The 26,053-nt window shown below is 53.5% G+C and overlaps 1 protein-coding gene across 1 annotated transcript; it reads left to right on the plus strand.

Annotated features, from left to right (window-relative positions):
- FOXN4 (forkhead box N4) lies at positions 58-25,418 on the plus strand. Its single transcript, XM_021073734.1, has 10 exons — positions 58-763; positions 1,588-1,676; positions 15,379-15,524; positions 17,990-18,114; positions 18,212-18,322; positions 18,630-18,757; positions 19,587-19,683; positions 19,839-20,046; positions 20,747-21,139; positions 22,482-25,418. Exons 1-10 carry the CDS (start codon positions 599-601, stop codon positions 22,739-22,741), a joined length of 1,722 nt encoding a protein of 573 aa, XP_020929393.1. The 5' UTR covers positions 58-598; the 3' UTR covers positions 22,742-25,418.

Raw genomic sequence — 26,053 nt, forward strand, 5'->3', positions numbered from 1 at the left:
TCGCTCCGGGCGGAATCACTCTCCAGGCGGGACGGGGGAAGGGGGGGGGCGCGGAGGGCAGACCCGGGACGCCCCCAGGTCGCAGCCCGGCCCCCCGCCCCGCAGAGGTCCCGGCAGGTGGAGGCGCCCGGGGCGAGTGCTCCCTTCTCCGCAGCCCCCTCCCGCCAAGTCCCGCGGGCGCAACTTTCTTAAAGAGACAGGTGGCCCTAATCTGCGTCTACCTGGGGCCCCGACTCGGCCTCCTGACCCGTCCCCACTCTGGGGGGACAGAAGGGGTTGCAACGGATCTCCGTGCCCACCCAACTCCTTTTCCTCTGAGGAGTGACGAATTGCAAGTTTTAATGCACCCAGCATCCTTTTGCAACTTAATTCTTTTGGCCTAAATCACACTTCCACTGTTCCTCAACGCAAGCTCGCGCATGCAATTGGGACCACTGCTGGCAAAGTTTGAAGAAGGGTGTCCCTGCCCCTGCGCCACACCTCACCCGGAGCCCCGGGGCGTGCAAGTCTCGCTGCTGCTGGGAAACGCCCGCTGCAATCCCCTTGACCCTGCCCTGTAACTGACCCTTGGGGAAAAGCCCCCCTACGGCTACTGCGCATGCTCTGTGCTGGACAGCTCCAGAGAGGGAAATTTAAAAACGGTTCGAGCTGCGACGGCGGCCAAATTGCGGAACGCGAGGGGCGAGCGCGAGGGAGCCCCCCTCCGAAACACCCTCCGCCCCAGGAGCGCCTGCAGCGGCGGCCCGGCGAGAATCGGCTCCAGGTACCGCCTTGCAGGGTCGGCTTTGCGTCCTCCTCCCGGGCAGTGCCTTGCCTTGCATTTCCTGGGGCAGGGGGGAGACCCCAGGGCAGGGATGAGGCAGCCGCCTCTCTCTGCTCCCCTTTTCTCCTTTCCAGGAATCACTGATGACTTTTGGAGCGGATCTGAGAGTCTAGTGGGTTTCTGTATTTGTTTCAGATTCAGAGTTTGAGAAACTAAGGGAAGATTTCTTCTAGAGGCTATGTGTGTAGCAGGGGTGGTAAGGGTGTGTGGAGTGAGGGGTGGATTGGTTTTCCAGCAAGGGCATGTGGCATTTCTGAAGGCATTTCCAGAGCTGGAGTCCTGCGGGGATTATTCCCTTTGCAAATGGGAACTTGGCTCCCCCAGAGAAACCTACAGGACACATCAAGCTGCCCTTTTGTGTTTATTTTTTTTATTTCCAAACTAGTCATAACTGAGCTGCAGTTGGAAATAGTAGGCTTGGAAGGGAATCAGGTTTTTCTGATTTCCATTTCGCAAGTACACCTTTTCCAAGATTTGACATTTGGATTCTAGAGCCTTCCTCTGCCCTTCCCCCATGAATTGGAAAGAACCTGGAATTTCATTCCATTTTCTTCATGTGCTCCTAAAATTCTGTAGAATTTCCCTGGGAGAGTGACCGGGGATGCCCAGAAAACCTCTAGTAATTTGTTTTCCCCTTAAAAAAAAAAAAGTACTGTTAGTCGTTTGAGCTCCATCCTTTTGAATTGTGGGAAAACTATGAGTTTTCTGCCCTGTCCATATCGTTGCTGATGGGAGCTTTGTTTTCTGCTTGTCTTTCCTCCAAGGAGATGATAGAAAGTGACATCTCATCCATGATGTCAGGAATTATTCGAAACTCAGGGCAAAGTCACCACCCCTCTTCACAGGAATACAGGTGAGGGCTTCAACAATAATACAGGATATCTTTTTAAATGGTTTAGTGTTCCTGGTTTATGGTTTCTGAAACTGCCCAAGGACTATGCTTACCTTACCTTCTATGATTTTGCAGGTGAGCCAGAAGGTCTTGGTTTCAAAGGTAGTCTCTCTGAGGGTGTGTAGCTTGTGGCGTGGGCAGTGGGACCATTGGAAGCCTGCAGTTTTTTGTCCTAAGAGAGGTCCCGTCCCAGGTGAGAGACTGGGCATCCGGGTGGATGTGACGGTGACAATAGTAGCTATTGCTTCTCCCCCAGTGGTTCTAACAGGGCTCCAGGAAATGCTCTCCAAGAAAGGAGAAAGGGCTTGTCCAAGGTCACCAGCAAAGGGAAGGAGAAGGAAGAGCAAAAAGAAGGATCCTAGCATCTCTCCCTTGAGCCAGTGAAGGCCTGACCTGGTTCCCAGTGCCCCACCCCCAAGGCAAGCACCACGTCCATGGGTTGAGGGGGCACAGCCCAGATTATGGAGTGGGGACAGGACAGGGGCTGGCCTAGGAAGAGCAGGCTGTCACCTCAGATCAGCCCTGTTTACCCAGGGGCTGTCTGGCCTCCCGTGGCCACTGCAACTCACCAGCAGTGTCTTTGCAGAAGACCACAGCCCCCAATTAGAAGGAGGCTGCTTTGTGGGCCTGATGGCTGCCTTTGGAGACCCAAATGAGGCCACAAATTCAAATAAATATTTGTTGAGAGACTGCCATGGGCAGGGCTAGCACCCCAGAAGTGGACCAGGCACACACCAGTTTGTGAGTACCTACTGGATGCCCAGCTGGGACGGTAGCTCCGATGAGCTCCCATCAGAGAGGTGAGGAGACAGAGAGGCTCAGAAAAGTGCAATGGTTTTCTCAGGATCACACAGCCCAAGACCCCGGGCTTCTTTCTTGTGCTGAAAGTGAGAGGGGGCAGCATAAGGCTTAGGAGGAGCTTGTCTCTGGAGTCAGAGTCCCAGCTTCCCTCCGAGCACCTCTCTGAGCCTGTTTCCTAATCCATAAAGTGGGGACAGAAATAGTACCCACTGCACAGAGGTGTTACAAAGATAAGTATTTCCACTCTGTCATTTGCCAACTGTATGATCCTAGGCAAATCCTGGAGGTCTAGCCTTTCCTTTTCACGTGGATTCAGGGCTGTTTTCTGGTGTTAAACAGCATGAACAGAAGGTAGCATATCAAAATAATAATGATAACGATAATAGTAATAGCTGGTGGTTTCTTAACTCTTTAGTGCCTGCCTGCCCTGGCCACGACCACCCTCATGAGAATTGCACTCTTGGAGTTCCCGTCGTGGCGCAGTGGTTAACGAATCCGACTAGGCACCATGAGGTTGCAGGTTTGGTCCCTGCCCTTGCTCAGTGGGTTAACGATCCAGCGTTGCCGTGAGCTGTGGTGTAGGTTGCAGACGCGGCTCGGATCCCGAGTTGCTGTGGCTCTGGCGTAGGCCGGTAGCTACAGCTCCGATTTGACCCCTAGCCTGGGAACCTCCATATGCTGCGGGAGCGGCCCAAGAAATAGCTAAAAAAAAAAAGAGAGAGAGAATTGCACTCTTGCACCCATTTGGCAGATGAGGAAACCAAGGCTCAGCCAGGTTGACTTAAAAGAAGATGTAGCTAGTTATAGGGACAGTGGGGACTCAAACCCCAGGCTGTCCCACCCAGAGGGGACGATGGCCTCCACCACTGGTAAAGAGCACAGGTGCTGGAACAGAGTAAGTTACTTCATCATCTCCCAGCTGTGTGACCCTGGCCAAGCCAACGCCCATCTCTGTGCCTCAGTTTCTTCATCTGAGAAATGGAGCCATGAGAGAGCCCAATTTGCAGGTCTTGGGAGGACTCTGTGTTTCCATTTAGCAAAGGTGTTCAGCCAGGCCTGGGGTGGAGTGCTTTCTCAAGGAAGGGAGTTTTTCTGATTATGCAGCGACCACCCCCCACCCCTTCCAACCGCTCCCATTTTTTTCCCCAAATAATAGCCTGGGAGAAGTTTATGGGCTTCTCATTCCCCCATCCCACATCTCCAGAGAATAGCTCCGAGGACCACTCAGGCTGCCCGCTTCCAGCCCCCACGCAGCCAGCCGCCTGCCCCTCCATCCCCAGGGGCTAAGTCTGGCCGTTAACTTTCAATGGCTGTGTGTGGGGAAGGTGGGGGTGGAGGGGGGGCAGCAGCTGGAGGCGGCTGCCCTGTCCCCAGGGAGCTGTCGGGAGTCAGTGGCCGGGCCTAGAGAGCAAATTGGCAGAAAGCATTCCAGCCCGCCTGGGGCCCAGGGATGGGGACAGCCCTGACCTCCTGGGCAATGGCTAACAGCTCATGTTCGAAGTGGGTGAGCCCGTTTCCCCTTGGCTCAAAAATAACAGGGAATCTACTCTTAGAGGTGCTGGGAAATAATGAGAGTTAATGAGCACTTACTGTGTGCCAGGCCCCGGCTAACTCTTTATTCTAGAAGTCCGATCCCACACACTCCTTTTACAGATTGAAAAACAGAGGCCCAGAGAGGCCAGAGGAGGCAGGCAGCTGGCCCCTTGGACCCTCAGCCTCTCCCAGGGCCATGCTGCTCAGAGCCCTGTGAGTAAGTCCTTACAGAGCCCTCTGCAGGGTATTTATTCCCTGAACCCTCCATCCTTCCTCTAAGAAAGGAGGTGACTATGGATAAAACCATTTCCCTCTCTGGACAGTGGTTTTCTTGTTGGTGAACCGCAGTGCCGGGATCATGGCAGATACTAAATGTGCATTGGATGGATGGATGGATGGACGGATGGATAGATGGAGGGATGGGTAGAGGGATGGGTGGAGGGAGGGATGGATGGATAAAGGGATGGATGGAGGAATGGGTGGATGGATGGATGGATAAATGTCGCATGAGACATAGCACATCCATGGAAAATCAGGGGAGTTTCATGCTCAAGTGATGACAAAATCCTGTCCTGTGGATCAGGGCAAGCAGCCACCACCTGCCTTTCCTCTTAAGCCTCCTGCTACGCTGAGTGTGGGGATGGTTTAACCCCCATTCTAGACTGACTCCACTCATCCGTTGTATCCTCCCTGGATGGGGGGGCTCCATCTGGCAGGGGCAGTGACCATCCCAATATTTTTACAACCCTGCACACTTCAGAAGAGCTCTTCAAGCTCCCTGCAGCAAAGAAAGAGAGGGGGCTGTCCTGGGGGCAGGCCTCCTTCCGATCTGGTGTTTTCACCCCCAGAAACATGCACACTGCACACGCACACACACCAAGTCTCGAGCCAAATTCTAGGAAAGATTCTTTTCCCAATTCCTAATCAGATCATTTCACCTTGAGCTCACTCTTGGTGCAGCTGGGCATTTCCGAGCTTGCTAAATAGTATCTGATTTTCTTTTTCCTATCAACGGTTACAAAAGAGATTACCAAAGGTATGCTAGCTAAATAAACAACTCCACAAAAGGCTTAATCCCTTTTTGGTCAGGTTGGGTGGGAAGCAAGAACAGTCTGTAGTGATGTCACAATCTGTTACCACATTTCAAGAAGGCAGGTAAAACCTCCTAGTTATAACCCTAGTGGATGTGCCTCTGCCCTGCCAGAATGATGATCAGACACCCTGCTCCCCACAGAGGCAGTATTTTCTGGGCTGACCCCTCCCAGTGACCATGAAAGGCCAGAGGAGAGAAGAAAGAAACAGGTTTGAGTATCTGCTGGGCACTGGACCCTGTCTTACAGGTTATCTGATTTTATCCCCACAGCTGCCATCTGTGGTGGGAATTATTCTCATTTTTTACAGATGGGAAAACCGAGGCACAGAAACACAAAGTGACTTGCCCAAGGTTCAGACGACTGCAAAGGGGTTGAGATGGGATTTGAACCCTAAGCAGATGTCCCTTCCAGTGCACAATTGCTTTATCAACTCTGAGACCCCCCCAAGACGGGGAATAAAGGGTTAAATGTGAGCTCTGGACTCAGAAGGCAGGGGTAGATAAGAGAGTACAATGAATAAATGATCTCAGGAGCCTACGCCATGCGTAGATACTAACGGCACTAGTCATTGCAGGGGGTGGAAAGACTGGGAGATGCCAGACTGTTTTGGGAGGGCTTCCTGGCAGAGGTGGTGTCTGAGCTGGGAAGGAAATGGAGAGATTGGGGAATGCAAGGTGTGTTGGAGCTGAACTGGACAGTACTGGGGTGGGAAGGGATCCCTCTTCCCTTTCCTACTTCAGCAGGTGTGGAATAGATGCCCACAAGGGCGCCAGACCCTTTGCTGGGTGCTTAACAAAATAGCCTCTCTGTCCTTGCCCTCCTAGAGTGGAAAGATCAGAAATAAGTGTAAATGAATATCTCATGGCAAAATGTTAAACATTCTGCAGACACACACAGGAAGGACCACCAGGGGTGGAGGTGGCCAGGGAAAGTCTCTCAGTGGAGGGGAATTTTAGGCTAAGGATGAAGCACGATGAAGAGCCAGCTGTGAATGAGTGCATGGAACAGCATTCCAGGCAGAAGGAACAGCATATGCAGAGAGAAAAATAGAAGTTTTGAGGACCAGATCATGGCAAGGAGCGTGACTTTTCCTACATTGGATTTTAAGGACAGTGATGAGTTCTGATGTTCCATTAGAAAGGTTACTCTGACTGCTGGGTCTGAAATCCATTCACTGCACAAACATTTGCCTAACACACGAACCAAACACATTATACCATGCCCTTCAGTGGTTGACCTACCCTGAACCAGGAGGCAGGCCCTGTTATTCCCTGTATTCTGCACATGAGAAAACTGAGTTTCAAAGGCCTTGAGTTACCTACACAAGACCCCCATTAGGACTGGGGCCAGGACTGGAATCCAGGTCTCCCTGGGTTCATCAGTCCAATGCCTGTGCTCCCGGCTCACCTTCTATCCCTCCATGGGATCAATTAACATGGATGATCATTTCAGGATATGGTTAATTAATGTTTTCAGCTTGGTCCCCTGGCCAGTGCAGAATGGCAGCCATGGACTCCAGGCTGCTTCGCTTTGCCCAGGGCTGCCTCATGGTCCCCTGACCAATGACCCTGTCACCATGGAGTCACTTTGCAGCCTGATCCTTCTAAAAATGACATGATGATGGTCATCATGCCCTCTTGCCCAGGGCTTGATTTATTTCAGCCAAACTGGCAAAGGACCCGACTGAAGAATCTCTAGGATGGGTCGTTTAAATCCCAGCTCCACTGCTGACACCCTTTGTGGCTGCGGGGTTGTCACTTCCCCTCTCTGGGCCGTCGCCATCCCATCTGTGAAATGGTTATGATAAGCAGCCTCCCACAGGCTGGCAGGAGATAAGGGGTGTGCAGACCCAAGGGGGCTGGCAGGAAGGTGGGCATGCCATGGGCAGCGTCCCCTCCTCTGCATCCCTAAATCAATTAGAAAGTTCTCTTCTTGGATGGAGGGAGTTTTGTCTGCCTGCCAGAACAGGGCCTGGCAAGTAGGAGTTCAGGAAATAGCTGTGGAGTGAAGCAGGTGCTTCCCGAGTGTTGGATACTCTGCAGGCGGCCCTCCCCGCAGAACCCGCTTCATGCTGAATCCATACTCTTTACAGGATGTGAACACTCATATGAGCTGCTACCATGCAGTGCACACCCCACCTGGACTGTCTCATCCAGTCCTTACAACCCCCTGGGAGGTGGGTACAGGCATTAGCACTCCCATTTTACAGATGAGCAAACTGAGGCCCAGAGAGGTAGATGACTACAGGCAAACCTCATAGCTACTAAGGGGCAGAGTGGGTTTCAAAGCCAGGCCCGGTCTACACTCTGGAGAGCCTACACTCATAACCAGCTACACTGAAATGCTACAAAAAGAGAAACACCAGAACTCTGGGCCCAGGCTTTCCAGCTGAGATGGGCCCAGAATGCTGCACTGTGGAGGGCCCGGGCTTTCTGCTATACCCAGAGCCTTCAGAGCAAGACTCATGAGGGCACAGGGGCAACACATGTAAAGTGAAAAGCACATAGCCAGCCCTTGAAAAGTGGCAATCCCAATATTGCACCCATAACAGAGTGTTATTCTGATGTCGATTTTCCCAGGGTACCACCTTGCTCCTAACCAGGCTCTGACCCCCTCAAACGGGGACCATACCCTTCAGCATCCCACTTCCCAGCAGAGGTGGGCTGCCTCTGCACAGAGATAGGAGGGGCCCAACCCCCTTGCCTTCCAGATGGGGAAACTGAGGCCTGGGGAGGATTAGGTGGGAGGTGCTGGGGCAGATACCTGGGGCCCCTGCCAGGAAGCTGCTGAGGTGAGTTCCTCTGGCTTGGCCTCACCTTTCCTATCTGTGAAAGGGGGTGATGATGCCCCTGGGTAGGGGGTGTAAGTATAAGGAAACGATGGATGTGGCCGAGCTTTGAACAGATGCGCCCACCATTCCCCCTGGGTGGGGAGCTGGGAGTGAACTCTTCTGTTCAGGAGGGGACTCTGGAATGCTACCTAGGTCTTTTTTTTTTTTTTGCCCCCAAAGCTCTCCATTCACTAGTGAGGGTCCCCTGATGGTGACAAATCCCCCCACTTGGGTTGCGGAGGCTGTATTGTCAGGGGTCTCCTCTGGAACCCCTGGACTAATAGTTAAACTTGCCTTTTCAGTGGAAAACTAGATGCTTCCTTTGATCTAATGCTTATAAGAACTCTTGTCATATTCTTGACAGTCCCCTTAGGGGAGGTGCTCTTACTATTCCCATTTTATACACGGGGAAATGGAGGCCCAGGACAGGTGACAGTCACACAGCCAGGGAGCGTTCATGCTCAGGCCCACCTGCCTTGGGTTCACACCTGCTGCTAATCAGGGTGCGACTCTGCCTTCCTGGAGCCCTAGAGCCATCACTGCTTTTAGATGGGGCACTGGAGCCTGGAGAGGGAAAGGGCCTTGCCCAAGATGATAGAACTTTGGAAATGCAACCAGGGACTTACCTGCAAGCTGCTCCCCTGAGGTACAGGGCCTTTGTATCAAAAGGGACCTTGGGGGTTGCTTAGGCTCATCTTTTATCCAACAGACGCCTGACAGGTCATCCCTTGGCTCCTACTTGAATGCTCCCAGGACAGCAAGCTCACTACTTCATAAGTCACCTCAGTACATAGCTTCCAATGTTATAGAGCACTTCCTCCTAATTTCCTGGCTAGGCGGGAGGGTTGGGGGTGAAGGACTGTCCTTATAACAAAACCTAATAAAACTCCAACATCCATGAAATCAGCTCCTTAACTGTCCAAAAATTCAAATCAAATGTCCAGTTGTTTTAAGGCAAGGTAGAAACACCACAGATTGTTCCATCAAGATCAAAGAATGTTTCAGAATGCTGCTGCCTAGTAGAACGCTTTGCGATGGTGGAAATGTCCCACGTCTGCACTGTCCACTGTGGCAGCCATTGGCCGCCAAACACTTGAAATGTAGCTGGCATGACAAAGAAATTATCATTTTATTTAATTTTAATGAGTTTAAATTTATTTATTTGTCTTTTTAGGGCCGTGCCCACGGCATATGGAGGTTCCCAGGCTAGGGGTCTAATCGGAGCTGTAGACACCAGCCTACGCCAGAGCCACAGCAACTCGGGATCCGAGCCGCATCTGTGACCTACACCACAGCTCACAGCAATGCCGGATCCTTAACCCACTGATCGAGAGCAGGGATCGAACCTGCAACTTCGTGGTTCCTAGTCAGATTCATTTCTGCTGCACTACAATGGGAACTCCTTTTTTTTTTTTTTAATGAATTTAAATTTAAATAGCCATGCATGGCTTTCTACTGGATAGCACAGTCCCCAGATTTTCTAGAATTTGCAGAGCACATATTTCGACCGTTTCACAGAGCACATTTTCAACACACACATACTGTCATCAACCCAGTCTCTGGCTGGGGGATCCTAGACAGGCCCACTTCTCCCTGGCCTCAGTCTCCCCATCTGGAAAATGGGAAGGTAGGAATGCTATCATTCCTGATCCGGCTCTCGTGAGGGTGACACAAGATCAGTCATGTCACCCACTTAAGTTCAGGGCAGGGGGCACCCCAGGGGCTCACTCACTCCAAACTGTGGTCACAGGCTGTAATAAAATTCAATTTTATTTAATTATAAAATCAAATAAAATTAAGCTGGGCCATTCATCCCTACCTGGGCCCCGGGGGATGTGGAGATAGGGCATCTGAACAGCTGGATCTGTTTGCTCATTGGTCCAATCCATGAGTACTTACTGAGCACCTACTGTATGCCTGACACTGTGATGGGCCCTAAGGGTAAGGGCTCCTCCCTTAGGGGATGCAAGTTTCCTCCTTTAGCATCAGGCTCTCCTGGGGCCGCCTATGCCCGGCAGTGAACTCAGCCCCTGTCCTACTGCCTCCTTGCCAGATGTGGGTGACCCAAGATCTGGGAGTGCAGCCCCTGCCCTCCCTGGGGACATCAGCTGGGTTCAGGATGCTCCCTGGGGCTCAGGTAGGGGGATGCAGACAGGTCCTGAGAAGAAGGAAAGGCATCCTTTGTGAAAGAATAGAATGTATGCAGGTGCGGAGGAAGGCACAGTGGAGGTGCCTTGAAGGCAGGGCCCATCATGCTAGGCCTGTGTCAGAGCATGGCATCAACTGACTGCCTGAAGGGTGAGGCGGGCATGTGGGAATTACCTGGGCGGGGAGAGCATGTGTTAACTGCTTTCATCCCCTGAAAGCCTGACTCAGTGGCTTTGGCAGCGCTGGTAGGGACACAGGAATGATGGGTGTGTGAGTGTGTGGGATAGAGCGGGGTCTGCAGGAGATGGGCAGGCCCCACATCAGAGAGAAGGGACGAAAGGAGAGGAGGGATGTTTACTAAGAGCCTCTTGTGAGTGCTCTGCTGCTGTCACTCTGCAGAGGAGGAAACTGGGGCTCATGAAGGATTGGAAGCACATCTGATGTCACCAGACAGGAAGACGGGGGCCAGGACTTCAGCACAGGGCCCCATAGACACAGTGACAGAGAGAGACAGAGACATGGACAAGGAGAGAGTGGGAGAGTCAGAAAAGAGGCACAGAGGTGAGATAGGACTTGCCGGGGGTGGGGGTGGGGGTGCAGAGGGAGCAGATGGAACGAGCTGGGTCTTTGGAGTTTCATTCTTGTGGGTTCCTCTGGAGGTGACCCCAGGTGGGCAGGCAACAGTGACATGGTGACTTGGGTTAGGAGGGGCTGGCTCTTGTCCTCACCAAGAGACCCAGAGAGAGAGAGCAGGAGAGGTTTTGGGAGACCCCAGCGTGACAGGGCTGGGTTTTGCCTCATCCTTTGCATTGCAAATGTCCCATCATTTTCCAGCAGAAGAAAAACCAACTCAGGAGGCTGACACAGCATCTCTCTCTCACACACTCTCTCTCTCTCTCTCTCTCACACACACACACACATTCCAGGAAGTAATCCCAAATCCTCACTTCATCCCCACTCCAGCACACCAGTCCTGGGTGGGGTACCAGATATTGTTACTCTTATTATCATTTCATGCCCATTTTATAGATGTGGAAACTGAGGCTGAGGATTAAGTGCCCTTCTGAGGGTCTATCGCTTGGAAGCCACAGTGGTTCCTGAACAAGAAGTCTTTCTCTTATCATAGCTGCCAAGAATCCCGGGTTTATGCCACTTAAAATGAAGCCCTAGGAGAAGACAGGAATGGGGCGCTTGGGGGCACCTTGAATGAAGAGACTCTAGGCACTGGAGAGGGAGAGGTTTCGGGGCCTCCACATGCCACCGTGGAGATAGGGCTGTGCTCTGTGCCTCTTTGCAGGGGGCAAAGGAGGGCAGAAGAGAAAAGAACAGAGATGGTCCAGACCCCGGGCCAGGCAATGGGGATGGGACATTCTTACTTACGCCCTAGAGCGTCACCTGGTTCCTGTGACACAGTGAAGAGGTGCCTGGGTGCCAGAGACCCTGTGAGGCAGCGGGACATGAACCAGGCTTTGGGCCCACAGACTCCACCAGAGGGCTCCCGGGCATCCAACAGACATCTCAGGAGACCAGCTGGGCCACGGGCCAGGCAGGTGGAGGCAGACACTGTGGCCTAGGCAGGAGGGAGGAGCAGAGCACCCCTGGGATGCCTGAGGCAGCGGGAGGAGTAGGATCAGGGCCTGGCTGCCCACCCCCAGAATGGGCATCCAACCCCTGAAAAGGCAGAACTGGGACCAGGCCTGTGGTAGAAGTTGAACACACTGGCTCACTTGATCCCTGTAACAACCCAGGGCGATGCATGGTCTGTTACTCTCCCATTTTCCAGATAAGAAAATAGAGGCTCGGGGACTTGAAGTGACTTGTTGGAGGTCACACTGGCAAGGGTCACAAGGTCTTGAACCCAGATCCGTCCAGTCAAAGCCTGAGTTGTGCCCATGCCCCTGTCACACACCCTCAGGGCTGCCCTCCCCCAGAGCTTAGGGAGGCACTAAAATACAGCTTATCGGGCCCCAGAGCCCAAGGGTAGGACTCCAGGGTCTGGGCTTGGCCTTGGACTCTGCATTTGAACCGGCACCTGGGTGAGGGCGGTTCACACAGCCCCAGGTGAGAGACCTGGATTCAGGGTGGGGCCCCCTAACCCCACTCTGGCAAAGGACATCCAGCTCCAGTCCTCTGCCTGTGGTGCCGCAGGAACAACCCAAGACTGGAGCAGACAGGCCTGTGTTCGAGTCCTGGTCACGATTCTGCTTTCACAGATCTGGCCTCAGCTTCCCCATCTGTTGCCTGTTCCCTGTTCCTGCCCTAAAGCTGTTGCCAAGACTCAAGGTGGCAGAGGGCAGCTAAAAGTGCTGGCTATGACAGTCACTGTCACACAGTTCTCCAAGTTGGTGGCCTGGGGTCAGCCTGGCAGGCATTTAAGTGGCACCACTGTGTGCAGGGACATGGGGTGATGTGGGGTGATACGGGGCTCAGGGCCAGCCCTCAGGGAGCAGGGAGGCAGGTCCAGGGCAGAGGGATGGCAGGGCAGGACCCTCTGGCCCAGGGAGCAATCAGGATGCAGAGGGCGTCTTCATGCCTGGGGTGTGGGTGGCAAAGACCTCCTGGAGGAGGAGGCATTCCCGGCTGGAAAGAAGCCCTCACAGGAGCCAGCAGGCCCTGCCCTGGTCTTTTCCTGGACTCTGACCTTGGCAGCAAACTGCCTCCTTTCTCTTGGTCTCAGTCTCCCCATGGGTGGAATCCCCATGAAAATGAGGGCCGGATCAGGAGAGGTCTGAGGGGACTTTGACATTAAGAGGCCAGGAGACAGAATTTGAAGTGCGCTTCTGGGAATAAGTAGTTCGGATGGAGCAGGGGAAGTGCTAGCAGGGCTGTCTTGAAGTGGAGGTGAGGTCATGCTGGGGCTGGGGGCGGTGGTACCAGGAGCAGGACAGACCCCAGGCTACTGCTGGGGGCAGGGGTTCTGCTGTAAAAGAAGGGGGGAAGGGGAAGCCCCCTGGGGCTCACAGACAGCAGGAAAAAGAAAAGAAGGATCAGAAGAGCACCATTAACTCAGCCCCTACTACGAGTACAGCTGCGAGTACAGCTGTGTGCTAAGCAGTTCCCTTACGTGATTCTCACTCTTGGGGTGGGGGTGGGGGTGGGGGGTGGGGGAAACAGGCTGAGAGCATGTGCATCCTCAGGGCCTCAGTTTCTCCATCTATAAAAGGGGGATAGCATGGAGCCCAGGGTCTGGCCTACGAGAAGCAATCAGTAAACAGAAGCTGCTAGTGGCAGCCGCTGCCCATCTGTGCCCCCAGAGCCCACAGGATTGACATACCTCCAGTCCCCTGCAGGCCTGACTGTCATCATTAACATGAATGCTGATATTAATGACAGCAAAGTCAGACACGGTTCCAGGTCTTTTCATGGACTAATACACTGAATCCTCACCAGATTGTAGGCCATTATTACTTAGCCCCATTTTACAGATCAAAAACTGTTGGCTCAGAGAGGTTAAGTCAGTGGCCCAAGGGCACACAGGTAAGTGAAGTCAGGATTAGAACCCAGAGACCAAGCTCTTAGCCAACACATATACTGCCTTATCAGAGTCACCTGCCACCAGAGATCCTGTTCCATGGTGATACCCAGAAACCTGGCGTGTTAACAAGAACCCCCCCCCCCGCCGCCAATTCAGGGGGCTCTGGTGGGGCCCCCGCCTTGAGAAACCTGCCAGCAGGGCCTCATCTCCACTCTTCCCTGTGGCCCCAAGGCTAGGCAGAGTGACAGGGGTACTGGGGAGCCACAGCAGGTTACTGAGCAGGAGTGGGGATTACACCATGGGATGCTGGGAGGCTGGCTGGCCGTGGGGTGAGGAGGGCTGGGTTGGGGCCAGCCAGGCTCCCCCAACAGCAGGCAGCACACCAGGCCCTGCCCCTCGACCTCACCCCATGGTCTCCATGGGCCCGAGGGGACAGATGGCATCGCCCAGGCCTGGCCTGTCACTCATCCAGATGAGTTATGAGCAGGTCGAATGGGCAGCAGCCGGGGGTGGGAATGGGGGCTGTAAAAACAATTGCAGGGAGACCCTAGGACAATGGGAGCCACGTGCCATGGGGGCAACAGTCGTTTGTCACACAATGGGCCGCCAGGGGACAGCAGCCGGGCCAACTGCTGCCACTGACACGGGCCAGGCTGAGTTTTCAAATCGTTTCCAGGCCCTGTTTTCCTATGAGGCAGCCAATCGCCAGGGCAGCCGTGCGGTCACCTGATGCCAGCTTGGTGGGCTGAGGGCCCAGGCCCGGTGACAACCGAGCAGCGGGTGCCATGGCAACGCTAATTGTGGCCCTAAAACACTAGGAAAGGGAGAGCGGGGGAGATGGGGAGGAGGGGGAGGAGAGACAGAGAGAGAAAGAGAGAACACGGGCTTGAGGCAGCCACACAGATGGCAGGAGGGGTGGAGGCTGAGTCTCCCTGAGGCCCCAGGACACCTATTTTTGAAACTTGGAGTTTAGAATTTGGACGGTGGGCCTCTGGGCAACAAACCAGAAAGTGCCTGGCCTGTGGGGTGGTGGGTCTGACTTGGGCTCCTGGCCAGTTTGCTGCACATTATAACACAGACAGCATCCTACTGTGAGGCCCGGGACCCTCCAGGGGTGGGGCAGGCGAGCATGACTTCAAGGGTGCTGGGGAGCTATGGTTGCCCCAAATTGGTGTACCTGCCTGGTAGCCTCAACGGCAGGCTTTTTCCATAGAAAGCAATGCTCATGAATTGGCTGGGGCAGGGGGGATGGTGGGCGTGGGTCCTAACTGGAAACTTCAGGGGCTGCATGGGGTCATGGTGAAGTGTTCAGGCACCGGACCCCACTGCTAGGGCTCCAGCTCCCTCACTTCCTATACCGTGTGGCCTTGAGTGAGTTGACTCAGTGCTCTGAGCCTCAATTTCCCCATCTGCAAAATAGGAATAATAATAATAATACCTGCCTCATCAGGTGACTGCGAGTGTCAATGGGTTAATACCGGTAAAGGACTTGATTTGATTCAGTGCCTGGCACATAGTAAGTGCTCAACAAACACGAGTGTGGATTATTTGGGGGTAGGATCTGAGTCAGATGGAAGTGGGTAAAGGAAGGGAGGATTTGAAGATATGTGATCTGGCTGCCAAAGAGGGAACCCCTGGGGATGGGCAGATTGGAGGGTTAGGATGGTTTGGAGGAGGTGATGAGAGGCTAAAGGGAGTGATTCTAGAGGTAGAGGAGCCCCCACCACCCCCAGAGTTGGCCTGAGCTCCCCGCCCCGCCCGAGCTCCTGCCCCTCCCTGCAGGCTTCTGGCCACCACTGGTGATGACGACCTTCCTGGGGACCTGCAGTCGCTGTCGTGGCTCACAGCTGTGGATGTGCCACGGCTACAGCAGATGGCGAGTGGCCGCGTGGACCTGGGCGGCCCCAGTGCACCCCACGCACACCCAGGTAGGCTCAGGGGCAAGGTGGGTGGGGCGAGGGTGGTCCCAAGGAGGGGCAATGCCCAGCACTGCCATCCACTGCTTGGGGCTGTGGCCAGGTCACTCTTCTCTCCTTCCCTGGGTTTCTGCCTCTGTAAAATGGCACTACGTCTACCTTCCCCAGAGGGACGTGCTTTGTTCATTTGCTCATCGCTGTGCCAGATCCTGGGTGAGCTAAGGTTTTAATGAAGAATAGAGATAGACTGTCCCTTACCCCCGTGCATCTCAAACACCCAGAGCAGGCGGCAAACTACGGTCTCCAGAACCAAATGCAGCCTGGGGCCTGTTTTTGTAAAGAAGGTTTTGACATTTTTCAAGTGTTATTAAAAAAAAAAAAAAAGTAGGAGTTCCCATCGTAGCTCAGTGGTTAACAAATCCAACTAGGAACCATGAGGTTTTGGGTTCGATCCCTGGCCTTGCTCAGTGGGTTAAGGATCCAGCATTGCCGTGAGCTGTGGTGTAGGTCGCAGATGCGGCTCGGATCCCACGTTGCTGTGGCTCTGGCGTAGGCGGGCAGATGCAGCTCCGATTCAACTCCTAGCCTGGGAACCTCCATATGCCATGGGTGCAGGCCTAGGAAAAAAAAAAAAAGAAAAAAGTAGACAGATCACCGGGGTTGGCAAAGCCTGAAATATTTGTTTTCTGAGCCTTTACAGACATTGACTTCCTTTACCTCTTCAAAGTAAACAAGTACTTTGGGAGAGGTAATTTAGGAGTTTGGGATTAACATATACACACTACTGTATATAAAACAGATAAACAGTAAGGACCTACTGTATAGCACAGGGAAGTCTACTCAATGTCCTGTAATAACCCACAATGGAAAAGAATCTGAAAAAGAATATATATATATATGTATATATATATATATGTGCCAGACCCTGGGTGAGGGTATATTCTATCTATATACATAGATAGAATATATGCATATATAGAATACATATACTATATATATATAGAATACATATACATATATGTACATATATTCTATATATATACACATACATATAGAATCACTGATTCTCTTTGTTGTATACCTGAAACTAGCACAACATTGTAAATTAACTATACTTCAATTTATTTATTTATTTAATTTAGTTTGGCCACACCCATGGCCTGTGCAAGTTCCAGGGCTAGGGATCAAACCATAGCTGCGACCTGAGCACACAGCACTGACAGCACTGGATCCTGAGCCTGTGGTGCCACCAAGGGAACTCCTAACTATACTTCAATTTAAAAATGCTTGTAAAATGACTGGGGAAAAAAAGACTTTGACTTCAAAGAGAGTACTGAGTACAGGGCCTGGCACACAGTAGGTGCTCACTAAATGGCAGCTAGTTGCAGTCATGGCAAGTGGATGAAACATTTAGGGACACGGAAGGTGATGAAGAAAAGCAATCAACAGAAACAATCGCCCTGTACATTAAAAGTGTGTGCAGAACTGAAAAATTAATGTCTCAGAGTGTTTCTTTCATTGGATGAATTGTTCTTGGCCAAAACATCAGTAGCCGATGTCAGCGAACTTTTTCTGTGAAGGGCCAGTATCTATTTGAAATAGTCTCTGTTAAAACTATTCAGCTTTGTCACTGCAGGGCAAAGCCAGCCATACCCAATATGTTAAATGAATGGGTGCAGTTATGTGCCAATAAAACTTTATTTACAAAAACATCCTATGGGCTGATGTGACCTGGTAGCGAATGGTGTGTCAATACTGATCAAGAACTCCAAGGGAACAGCTGTGTGATTTTGGGGGCGTGCCCTCCCTCTGAACCTCTTTCCTCATCTGCAATGAAAAGATAATAGAACTGCCCTCCTGGGGTGTTGTGAGGACTCAATGCAGACAGTACCTTGCACACAGTAGGTGTTTGGTAGATGATAACCATGAAATAAGGAAGCTCCTTCTTTCATGGCATCACTGCACACCTCCTTTGTGCCTGTCACTATGCCAGGCATTTGGAGCACTAAGTCATATAAAATGTGGTCCCAGCTCTCAGGGAGTCGAGGGAGTCGACAGAAGGACAAGGCAGACAGACCAAGGAACAAAGGATGAGCTCAGGTGGCAGCCAGAAGTGAGAAGACCTGACGGCCCGGGGGCAAGAGCCTCAGTACATCAGCTTTGCTAGAGCAGAAGTGGCTATTTAAAATCAGGCTGGGGCAGTGAGACTCTGCGATAGATTAGCAATGTCTGTCATAGGCCCAGCACAGGACAAGAGGAGGGCATCTGCTCTTCCTAAGTTAATCCTTGGCAGAGGAGCAGGTAGGAACCCACTCTTCACCACTATACCTAGAGAAGTGATTTGCCAGGAACCTACTATGCGCCAGGCCCCAAGGGCGGCAGGTGGCTCCATTCTCTGGAGGTGCCCAGGGCCTGAGCTGTCCCTGCCCACAGCCACAGTCCCCCAGCCCAGGCATCTCTGTGTTTCCTTCTGGCAGGTGCCTTGACCAGGGCAGCTGACCTGCACGTGGGAGCCACCCCAGGTCCCCTGCTCCACAGCCCGGCCGCCATGGCCCACCAAGGCATTCTGGGTCTGGGTCCCATGGCCAACCACGGAGCCAGCGTAAGTGCCACCACTTGGCTTGGGGAGTGAAAAAACATGTCCTGCGGGGCTGGAGTCCCCCTTGACCCTCTATCTCCTTCTCTTCTGGACCCAGCAGATGAGCCAGTTCCCTATCGGGGGCCAGCCCTCATCCAGCCTGCAGGACCCGCCACAGCTATACTCTCCTGCCTCCCATCCACAGTTCCCGCTGCCCCCGGGCGTCCAGCAGGTACCGGGGGGCTTGGAGAAGCCCTGGACTCAGAGGCAGACGCTCCTGGCTTGGGCTGGTCAGGGACTGCTCTGAGCCTCATTTACCCACCTGGAACATGGGAGTAACATTCCCCACTGTGCCCACGTCATGGGGTTGTGCTCACTGGGTTCCCCCCACACCCTACAATGGGCAGACACAAGACTGTCTGCTGGGGTTGTCAACCCTGCATCTGGCTCTTCGAGACAGAGTTGGGGTGGGGTCATTTTGAGTGACTCACGCTCTCTCTCTCTCTCTGCCTCCTTTCCCTGACCCTGCCTATGAGAAGTGCTCTCCTGTGGGCCTATATGGCCCCCCATTTGGGGCGCGGACACCCTACCCCCAGTCCCGAATGGCTGTGCATGCATCCCAGGAACTGCACCCCAAACACTACCCCAAGCCCATCTATTCCTACAGGTGAGGTCTGGGGGGGCCGGGATTGTGGGGGACTCGAGGGGCTGTCTGTAGGGCACCTCAGACAGTTGGATGTGGGGACCTAGGCTTCTGGGGAGGGGGGAACCCCTGGGTGGGACCCGTTCTTAGGAAGGACCGTCATGTGGTCAGTCAACTCCCAGGGTTGAGAACCCACTCCAGACACTGAGCCCAGCGCTCCAGTCTGTCACTCACAAGTTGTGTGGCCTTGGGGAAGTGGCTTGGCCTCTGTGAGCTCCAGTTCCCTATGAGGTAAAGTCATCAAAATAATACTATTGTGTACCTCACAAGATTTGAGGGGAGGGGTAAGCAGCCTAGTTAAAAGTCTAAAGGCCCGGGAGTTCCTGTCATGGCACAGCAAAAATGAATCCAACTAGGAACCATGAGGTTGTGGGTTCAACCCCTGGCCTTGCTCAGTGGGTTAAGGATCCGGCATTGTCGTGAGCTGTGGTGTAGGTCACAGACACGGCTTGGATCCCATGTTGCTGTGACTGTGGCGTAAGCCGGCAGCTGTAGCTTCAATTGGACCCCAAGCCTGGGAACCACCATATGCCATGGGTGTGGCCCTAAAAGAAAAAAAAAAAAAGTCTAAAGGCCCATTCATTATGGGGGATAAAAATTTTCTCAAATGGGTATCAATGGCTGAGCTCAGGGTCAAGAAGGGCAGGTGCTGAGAAAGAAGGAGGGCTATGAAAAATATTGCAAGCTGACACTGTGAGTGTGTAGGGCTGGTACCAAGGGGTGAAGCAGGGACAACTTCCTGGCAGAGGGACCTTGGGCTTTATACCTGGCCTGCCCCACACTTTGTGTGCAGCTGTCTGATCGCCATGGCCTTGAAGAACAGCAAGACAGGCAGCCTGCCCGTGAGCGAGATCTACAGCTTCATGAAGGAGCACTTCCCCTACTTCAAGGTGAGGGGCCCCGGCCCAGGATGGGGTGTGGGCGTGGCTCTGGCCTCTCCCTGGCACTGCCAGAACCCAGGACTGAGTTTGAGATCCCCTTGGAAAGAGGGGCTTCAGGGGGACATCCCTGAGGGCATCTCCCATGCGACCGTTTCTCCCCGCAGACGGCTCCCGACGGCTGGAAGAACTCGGTGCGACACAACCTGTCTCTGAACAAGTGCTTTGAGAAGGTGGAGAACAAGATGAGCGGGTCTTCGCGCAAGGGCTGCCTGTGGGCCCTGAACTTGGCCCGCATCGACAAGATGGAGGAAGAGATGCACAAGTGGAAGAGGAAGGACCTGGCTGCCATCCACAGGAGCATGGCCAACCCTGGTGAGGCCCGGGCGCCCCTCCACACACACACACACACACACACACCCCACACCCACACCCACACACATCGCTGCCTGCGCCCTGCCCATCCCACAACAAGCTCAGCCACCTCAGCAGGGATGAGGACTCCTAAACACCACGCCCCCTTCTCCCCTGTGAAATATACCTCTCCTCCCCACTCCTACCTGGTGGCTGGTCAATTGAAGGGTCTGGTCAGAAACACATGAAAAGCTTTTGAATCTCACCAACAACCCCAGTTTCTCACACAGCAATGCCAAACACAACAACCATGGGAAAATACTGCTTCCCTAGCTTTCTTTCCACATCGGTACAGAGTCCCAAAATAATAAAACACTAACACCCAGTGTGGGCTAGGATGTGGTGAAACTGGCATTGTCATTGTACAGTTGGTAGGAACGTAAACTGTGAAAACTTTTCCAGGGCAAAGTAATATATCAAAACCCTGCACACTTGGTCTCCCAGTTTGATCCGCTAATTCTACTTCTGGCAGCGTATGCTGAAGAAATCAAAGATGTGAGCCAAAGGTTTATGAACCAAGTTTTCCACCATTAAGTGCAATGTCCAAGAGGCTTGCTAAAATCACATGGGTGTTAACCCTGGGATTTGCATCCAGGCCTGGGCTGGGGCCTGGGGACTCTAGGGGGGTTTCTGATGAGTGAGCTCTCCCACTTGCCTGCAGAGGAGCTGGACAAGCTGATCTCAGACCGGCCAGAAAGCTGCCGACGCCCTGGCAAGCCAGGGGAGCCGGACGCCCCCATGCTGACCCACGCCACCACGGTGGCCATGGCCCACAGCTGCCTGGCCGTCTCGCAGCTCCCGCCCCAGCCACTGATGACCCTGTCCCTGCAGTCGGTGCCTTTGCACCACCAGGTCCAGCCCCAGGCACATCTTGCCCCAGACTCCCCTGCCCCGGCCCAGACCCCGCCCCTGCATGCCCTGCCAGATCTGAGCCCTAGCCCCCTCCCCCACCCGGCCCTGGGAAGGGCCCCCGGGGACTTCATCAACATCAGCACTGACCTGAACACTGAGGTGGATGCCCTGGACCCCAGCATCATGGACTTCGCTCTGCAGGGTGAGGCGGGAAGAATGGGTGATGGGAACAGAAAGGGGGGGTAGCCAGGTGGGGGGGTGGGCAGAAAGAAAGGGGAGGGCAGAGGAGAGGGGGCCATCTGCATTCACCCCACATCTCATTCCCTCAACAAACACTTCCTAACTACCTAATCATAGCAAATCACAAGCATTTAGTGAGCGCTTACTATCTACCAGGCTTGTGCCAAGCCCTTCATAGACATCATCCCGTTTGGGCCTGTGACAGCCTTGGGAGGCCACAGCCCTTCCGCATCCCCATTGTGCCAATGAGAAAAGCAAGGCCAAGAGAAGTAAGGTCACTGGCCTGAGGTGGCCCGGCTAGGAAGTCGCAGAGCCAGGATTTCAACCCAGGTCTCTCTGACCCCAAACTTCCAACCAGGAACTGCTCCAACTTGCATGGGCCAACCTCATGCCAGGTTGGCACATGTTAGCCTCTTACTGGCCACATGGTCGTCCTCAAAACACGGGGAAGGAGTGAAGGAATGAATGAATGAACACAGGAAGTTCAGGCTTCAATGAAGGCTCAGGGTCTGTCCATTCGCTAACATGGTGCACCTCCTATGTGTAATCCCAGAAATCCTCAGCCCTCAAGGAGCTGCGTGTATAACAAGGGAAATGCACAAGTTAGCAGGTTTCTTAGTTATAGCTGTGAAATTGGTATATTTGAACTTCCCTGCCTTTCCCCCTGGATTATTGTACAATTAAAATGTGCTAAGGATGGAGTTCCCATTGTGGCTCAGTGGAAATAAATCTGACTAGCACCCATGAGGACGCAGGTTCGACCCCTGGCCTCGCTCAGTGGGTTGGGGATCCAGCATTGCCATGAGCTGTGGTGTAGGTCATAGATGCAGCTCGGATCCCATGTTGCTGTGGCTGAGGTGTAGGCTAGCAGCTATAGTTCTGATTCGACCCCTAGCCCGGGAACCTCCATGTGCCATGGGTGTGGCCCTAAAAAGACCAAAAAAAAAAAAAATGTGTTGAGGAAAGCTAAATTGTGGTCTTGTCCCCTGTCTTTGACCATGATGGGACTGCTTAATGAGGACAGAGGGCTTCCCACGCATCCCCTTGTTTAAGCCTTGCAGTCCTAGGAGGTGGTTTCTCTGATCATCTCATTTCGTCCAAGGAGCCTGAGACTCGGAGACGGAAGTGATGTTCTCAAGGATGCCCCGTGGGGAGGGAATGCCTGGGGCTGGGACTCTGGCTCCTCCACACTGTCCTGCAGTGACTTGAAACCCCACATTTAATCTGTGCCTCTTCCCTAAGGCCGTATTCAGACTCCGATCTGACGTGAAGCCAGCTCACCCAAATGCTCTTGTCTTTGAAAGGGAACCTTTGGGAGGAGATGAAGGATGAGGGCTTCAGCCTGGACACCCTGGGGGCCTTCGGAGACTCTCCACTTGGCTGTGAGCTGGGCGCCTCGGGCCTGACCCCCATCTCTGGCGGCAGTGACCAGTCCTTCCCCGACCTGCAGGTGACCGGGCTCTACACAACGTACTCGACCCCGGACACTGTAGCCACGTCAGCTGCCACCTCCTCCTCTCAGTACCTGAGTGCCCCAGGGAACAAGCCCATAGCCCTGCTGTGAGCTGACGGCCTCCCTGGCTCCAGAATCTGGACCAGGAGGGATGCTCGCTGGGCTGGGCGTTCCCCGAGGAAAGGCCCCTCACCTTCCCATAGGCCTCCGAAACTTCGATGGAGCAGCTGGCTGATAGGGATGCAGGTCCTCCCTCATCTCCATGGGAAGCTGCTGGGGCCTCCCCAAGTCAGAAGGAGAGAGGAGAGTGGACACGCACGCCCGCCTCCCCCACTTTCTGATGCTCCTCGAGGCCTGAGATGCGGAGAACAAGCTTCTTCCTGCTTGCTTTCCCACTGGCTCCCACAGCAACCTACAGCTCACTTGGGGATGCAGGGTTGTGCCATGAAAATGGCCCAGCAGGAAGGCTTTTAATTTATTCTTCTGGGATGAAACACCTGCTTCAGCCTCCAGCGGTCAAGCCCTGAGCCTGAGTGGAGCTGGCAGATGGTCGAACCTCCCTTGGACCAGAACAGGTTGAACGCTGAAATGGACACCTGCCCCACTGCCTCGGGCCCCCTCCTCCTGATAGTCTGTTAGGGTTTCATAGAGCAAATCCCTGGGCCGGGCCGGGCACTGTGACCCTGTGTACATTTATTTCTATTTATTGGAGCCCATCCACTCCTCCTCTTCAAACCTAGCCCATGGTCCCTGGAATGACTCTTGAGGTCCCTCCCTGCAGCCTTCACTCCTAAATGATCCGTGAATCACATTTGCAACTGGCTCTTAAGCCCTTTGCAGCCCTGGGCTGCTTTTTTGAACAAACAAGCACTTTGGATACTGTGAAACATCTTAATTTTTTTTAAATCAGAAACCGGTTATTTTTCTGTTTGGTTGCCACTCGAACCTCTTACCTAGTTGCACCCAAGAAAAGAAGGACCCTGCTTTTGATTTCTGGGGGGGGGCTTCAAATCAGGATGGGAAGGGGAGGGATGGTAGGGGGCTTTTTGTGCTGGAATTTCAGACATCCCTAATGAAAAGAAACTAAACTGTGAACCCAGTAGAGAGTGATGCTCAGAGTGAGGGGGTGCTGGCGAAGCTGCAAGGCAGAGTTGGCACTTGTTGGTCTGTTTCATTGCCCTGTGCCCTTTTTAATGTTTTTCTCCCTCCAATTACCGACTTTCCAAGTGGCAGGTTCTGCAGACAGCTGGGTTAGAGGGGAGCCGGGTGAGGGGGCTTGGAAGAGGGGAAGTACCTAGGGGGTCGTCCAGCTAAGGTGAGATGGAGAAACTACGGCAGTAGCCCACACACACCTGTCGTCTCTTGACCAAGTGGATGTCTGCTTCCTACCTTTGTGAGGTCCCGAAATCTAGAGCCAGAATTTTCTGATTAATCAATAGGTGGGCCAGCCACCTGGGAGGTCTGGTGTTCGGGCCTGTCTTGAAGGACCGTCTCTAACTTCTTCCTAATTCTGGAACTTTCCATCAAGCATCACCACCATTACCCACCGCCCAGGGCTGCCTGACTGGCCAGCACTGCTCATCTGCTTTGTGTGATGTGGCCCCCCGCTAAGTGAAGATGTTTGAGTCGTTGTTAATGAAAATCCGTGTCTGGGAGCCCACGGAACTGTATAACGTAGTGTTGGAGAAATGTCTGTCAATAAAGGCTGAACACAGCTCTGTGGCTCAGAGGAGGGGTGAATGGGGGTAAAAGGTGACAGCACCACTCACTAACCCCTCAGAGCGGAGACCCCATTTACAGATGGGGAAACTGAGGCCCAGAGGGGCGACCCTGATCCCAGGTCTTCTGCGGCCAAGTTCCCATCACACCAGGACTTTGTCATTATTGGTAAAGTGAGCCTGGCCACCAGCCACTGTCCCTCAGTGCCAGGCTCTGGATAGACATTACTCAGGCAGGGATGTGAACGCTGCTGACTGCTCAGAAGATGAGGCTCAGACAGGTTGGGTAGGACCCGGGGGTCCAGCAAAGAGGCAGGACTGAGTCTGTGTGTGCTGGGCTCAGAGACAGAGCTCAGCAGTGCTCCTGGGTGCTGCCTCTTTGGAGCACCCCTGAGGTTAGAGGGGACAGCACCAGGCCCTGCACTAGTCACTGCTGTAAATGAGCCCACTTGATCCTTGTTACAACCCTAGGAAGTGTGTCTTACTAGTTATTACACCCATTTGCAGCTGGAGAAACTGAGGCTCAGGGGATGAAAGGAGATGACTTGCCACCCAAGCAAAAGGCCGTATTAATTAGGAGTCTGTAGAACTCTTAAGCCCACCCAAGAAGGGCTTGCAGCCTCACTGGGGGGACCAGACTCACACACATATGATGATTAGCAAGTAAGGAGGGGAGGGCTGATGGGACTGGGGGTGGTGTCTGGAAGTGCTAATGGAGCTCCACCTCAGTGGAGAAAAGGCAGGTGGCAGGGAGGGGGTACCTTCCTCTCCCCAGCAGCCCTCTTCCTCAGCTTTGGCTCCAGGTGGCCCTGTGACTCAGGCCTGGCCAGTGAGAGCATCACAACCCTGAGTACCACTGCCAATTGGTTGGGGAGCATGTCACTCAGGCCATGGTGGTCACAGCCAATAAGCATCACCTGAGGGCTTTGCAGAAGCACTGAGCAACAGGGGTGCCCTTCTAGGAGGGGCTAAGCTGGGAGAATAGAGCCTGGGAGGCCGGGTCACCTCATGGAGGGGACTGGAGAGCCCTTTCTTTTCATTTTTTTTAAAGGGCCATATCTGTGGCATATGGAAGTTCCTGGGCTTGGAGCTGCAGCCACAGCCACAGCAATGCCAGATCCAAGCCATATCTGCATCTACCTAATGGCCAGATCTTTAACCCACTGAGCGAGGCCAGGGATTGAACCTATATCCTCATGGATACTAGTCAGGTTCTTAACTCACTGAGCCACAACATGAATTCCATTTCTGGGGGGGAGGATGGAGACCCCTTTCTTAAGTCTGACATCCATTCCTTACCACAGGCAAGTGGGGCCAGGTATGCAAGAGTCAAGGCAAAAATGCCAAGGTCACAGGGTCCCGGACTCTGGGCAAGAGCCCCAGTCAGTCACAGCCAGAGTGCCGCCCACCCCCCCCCGCCCCGTGCAGGGAACACTGACGGGAAGAAAGCATGGAGGACAGACCAGAAGAATGAGACCCCTTATGAGGGTCTCTCTGCAGTTGGCCCATTCACAGGAGAAACTTCCTCACTGCCACCCTGTGAGCACGTGCTGCCTGCATCGTGGGTGTAAACACACACCCTGCATCATCTCCCTGAAACAGCACAACCACCCTCCAGCAGTGGCATGCTCCCATTTCCCAGATGGGAAAACCAAGGCTCAGATCGTGATCAGCTTTTGTCCCCCTCCATGAGATATCACGTGCC

This window comes from Sus scrofa, chromosome 14 (assembly GCF_000003025.6).
Source record: "Sus scrofa isolate TJ Tabasco breed Duroc chromosome 14, Sscrofa11.1, whole genome shotgun sequence".
In the NCBI taxonomy this organism is placed as follows: Eukaryota; Metazoa; Chordata; class Mammalia; order Artiodactyla; family Suidae; genus Sus; species Sus scrofa.

Excerpts from the sequence above, each read along its gene's own strand:
- FOXN4 (XM_021073734.1), top strand. The coding sequence starts at position 599 with ATGCTCTGTGCTGGACAGCTCCAGAGAGGGAAATTTAAAAACGGTTCG. Across the intron at positions 1,677-15,378 it reads CCCTCTTCACAGGAATACAG|GCTTCTGGCCACCACTGGTG; the intron begins GTGAGGGCTTCA and ends CCCTCCCTGCAG. Across the intron at positions 19,684-19,838 it reads AGCACTTCCCCTACTTCAAG|ACGGCTCCCGACGGCTGGAA; the intron begins GTGAGGGGCCCC and ends TTCTCCCCGCAG.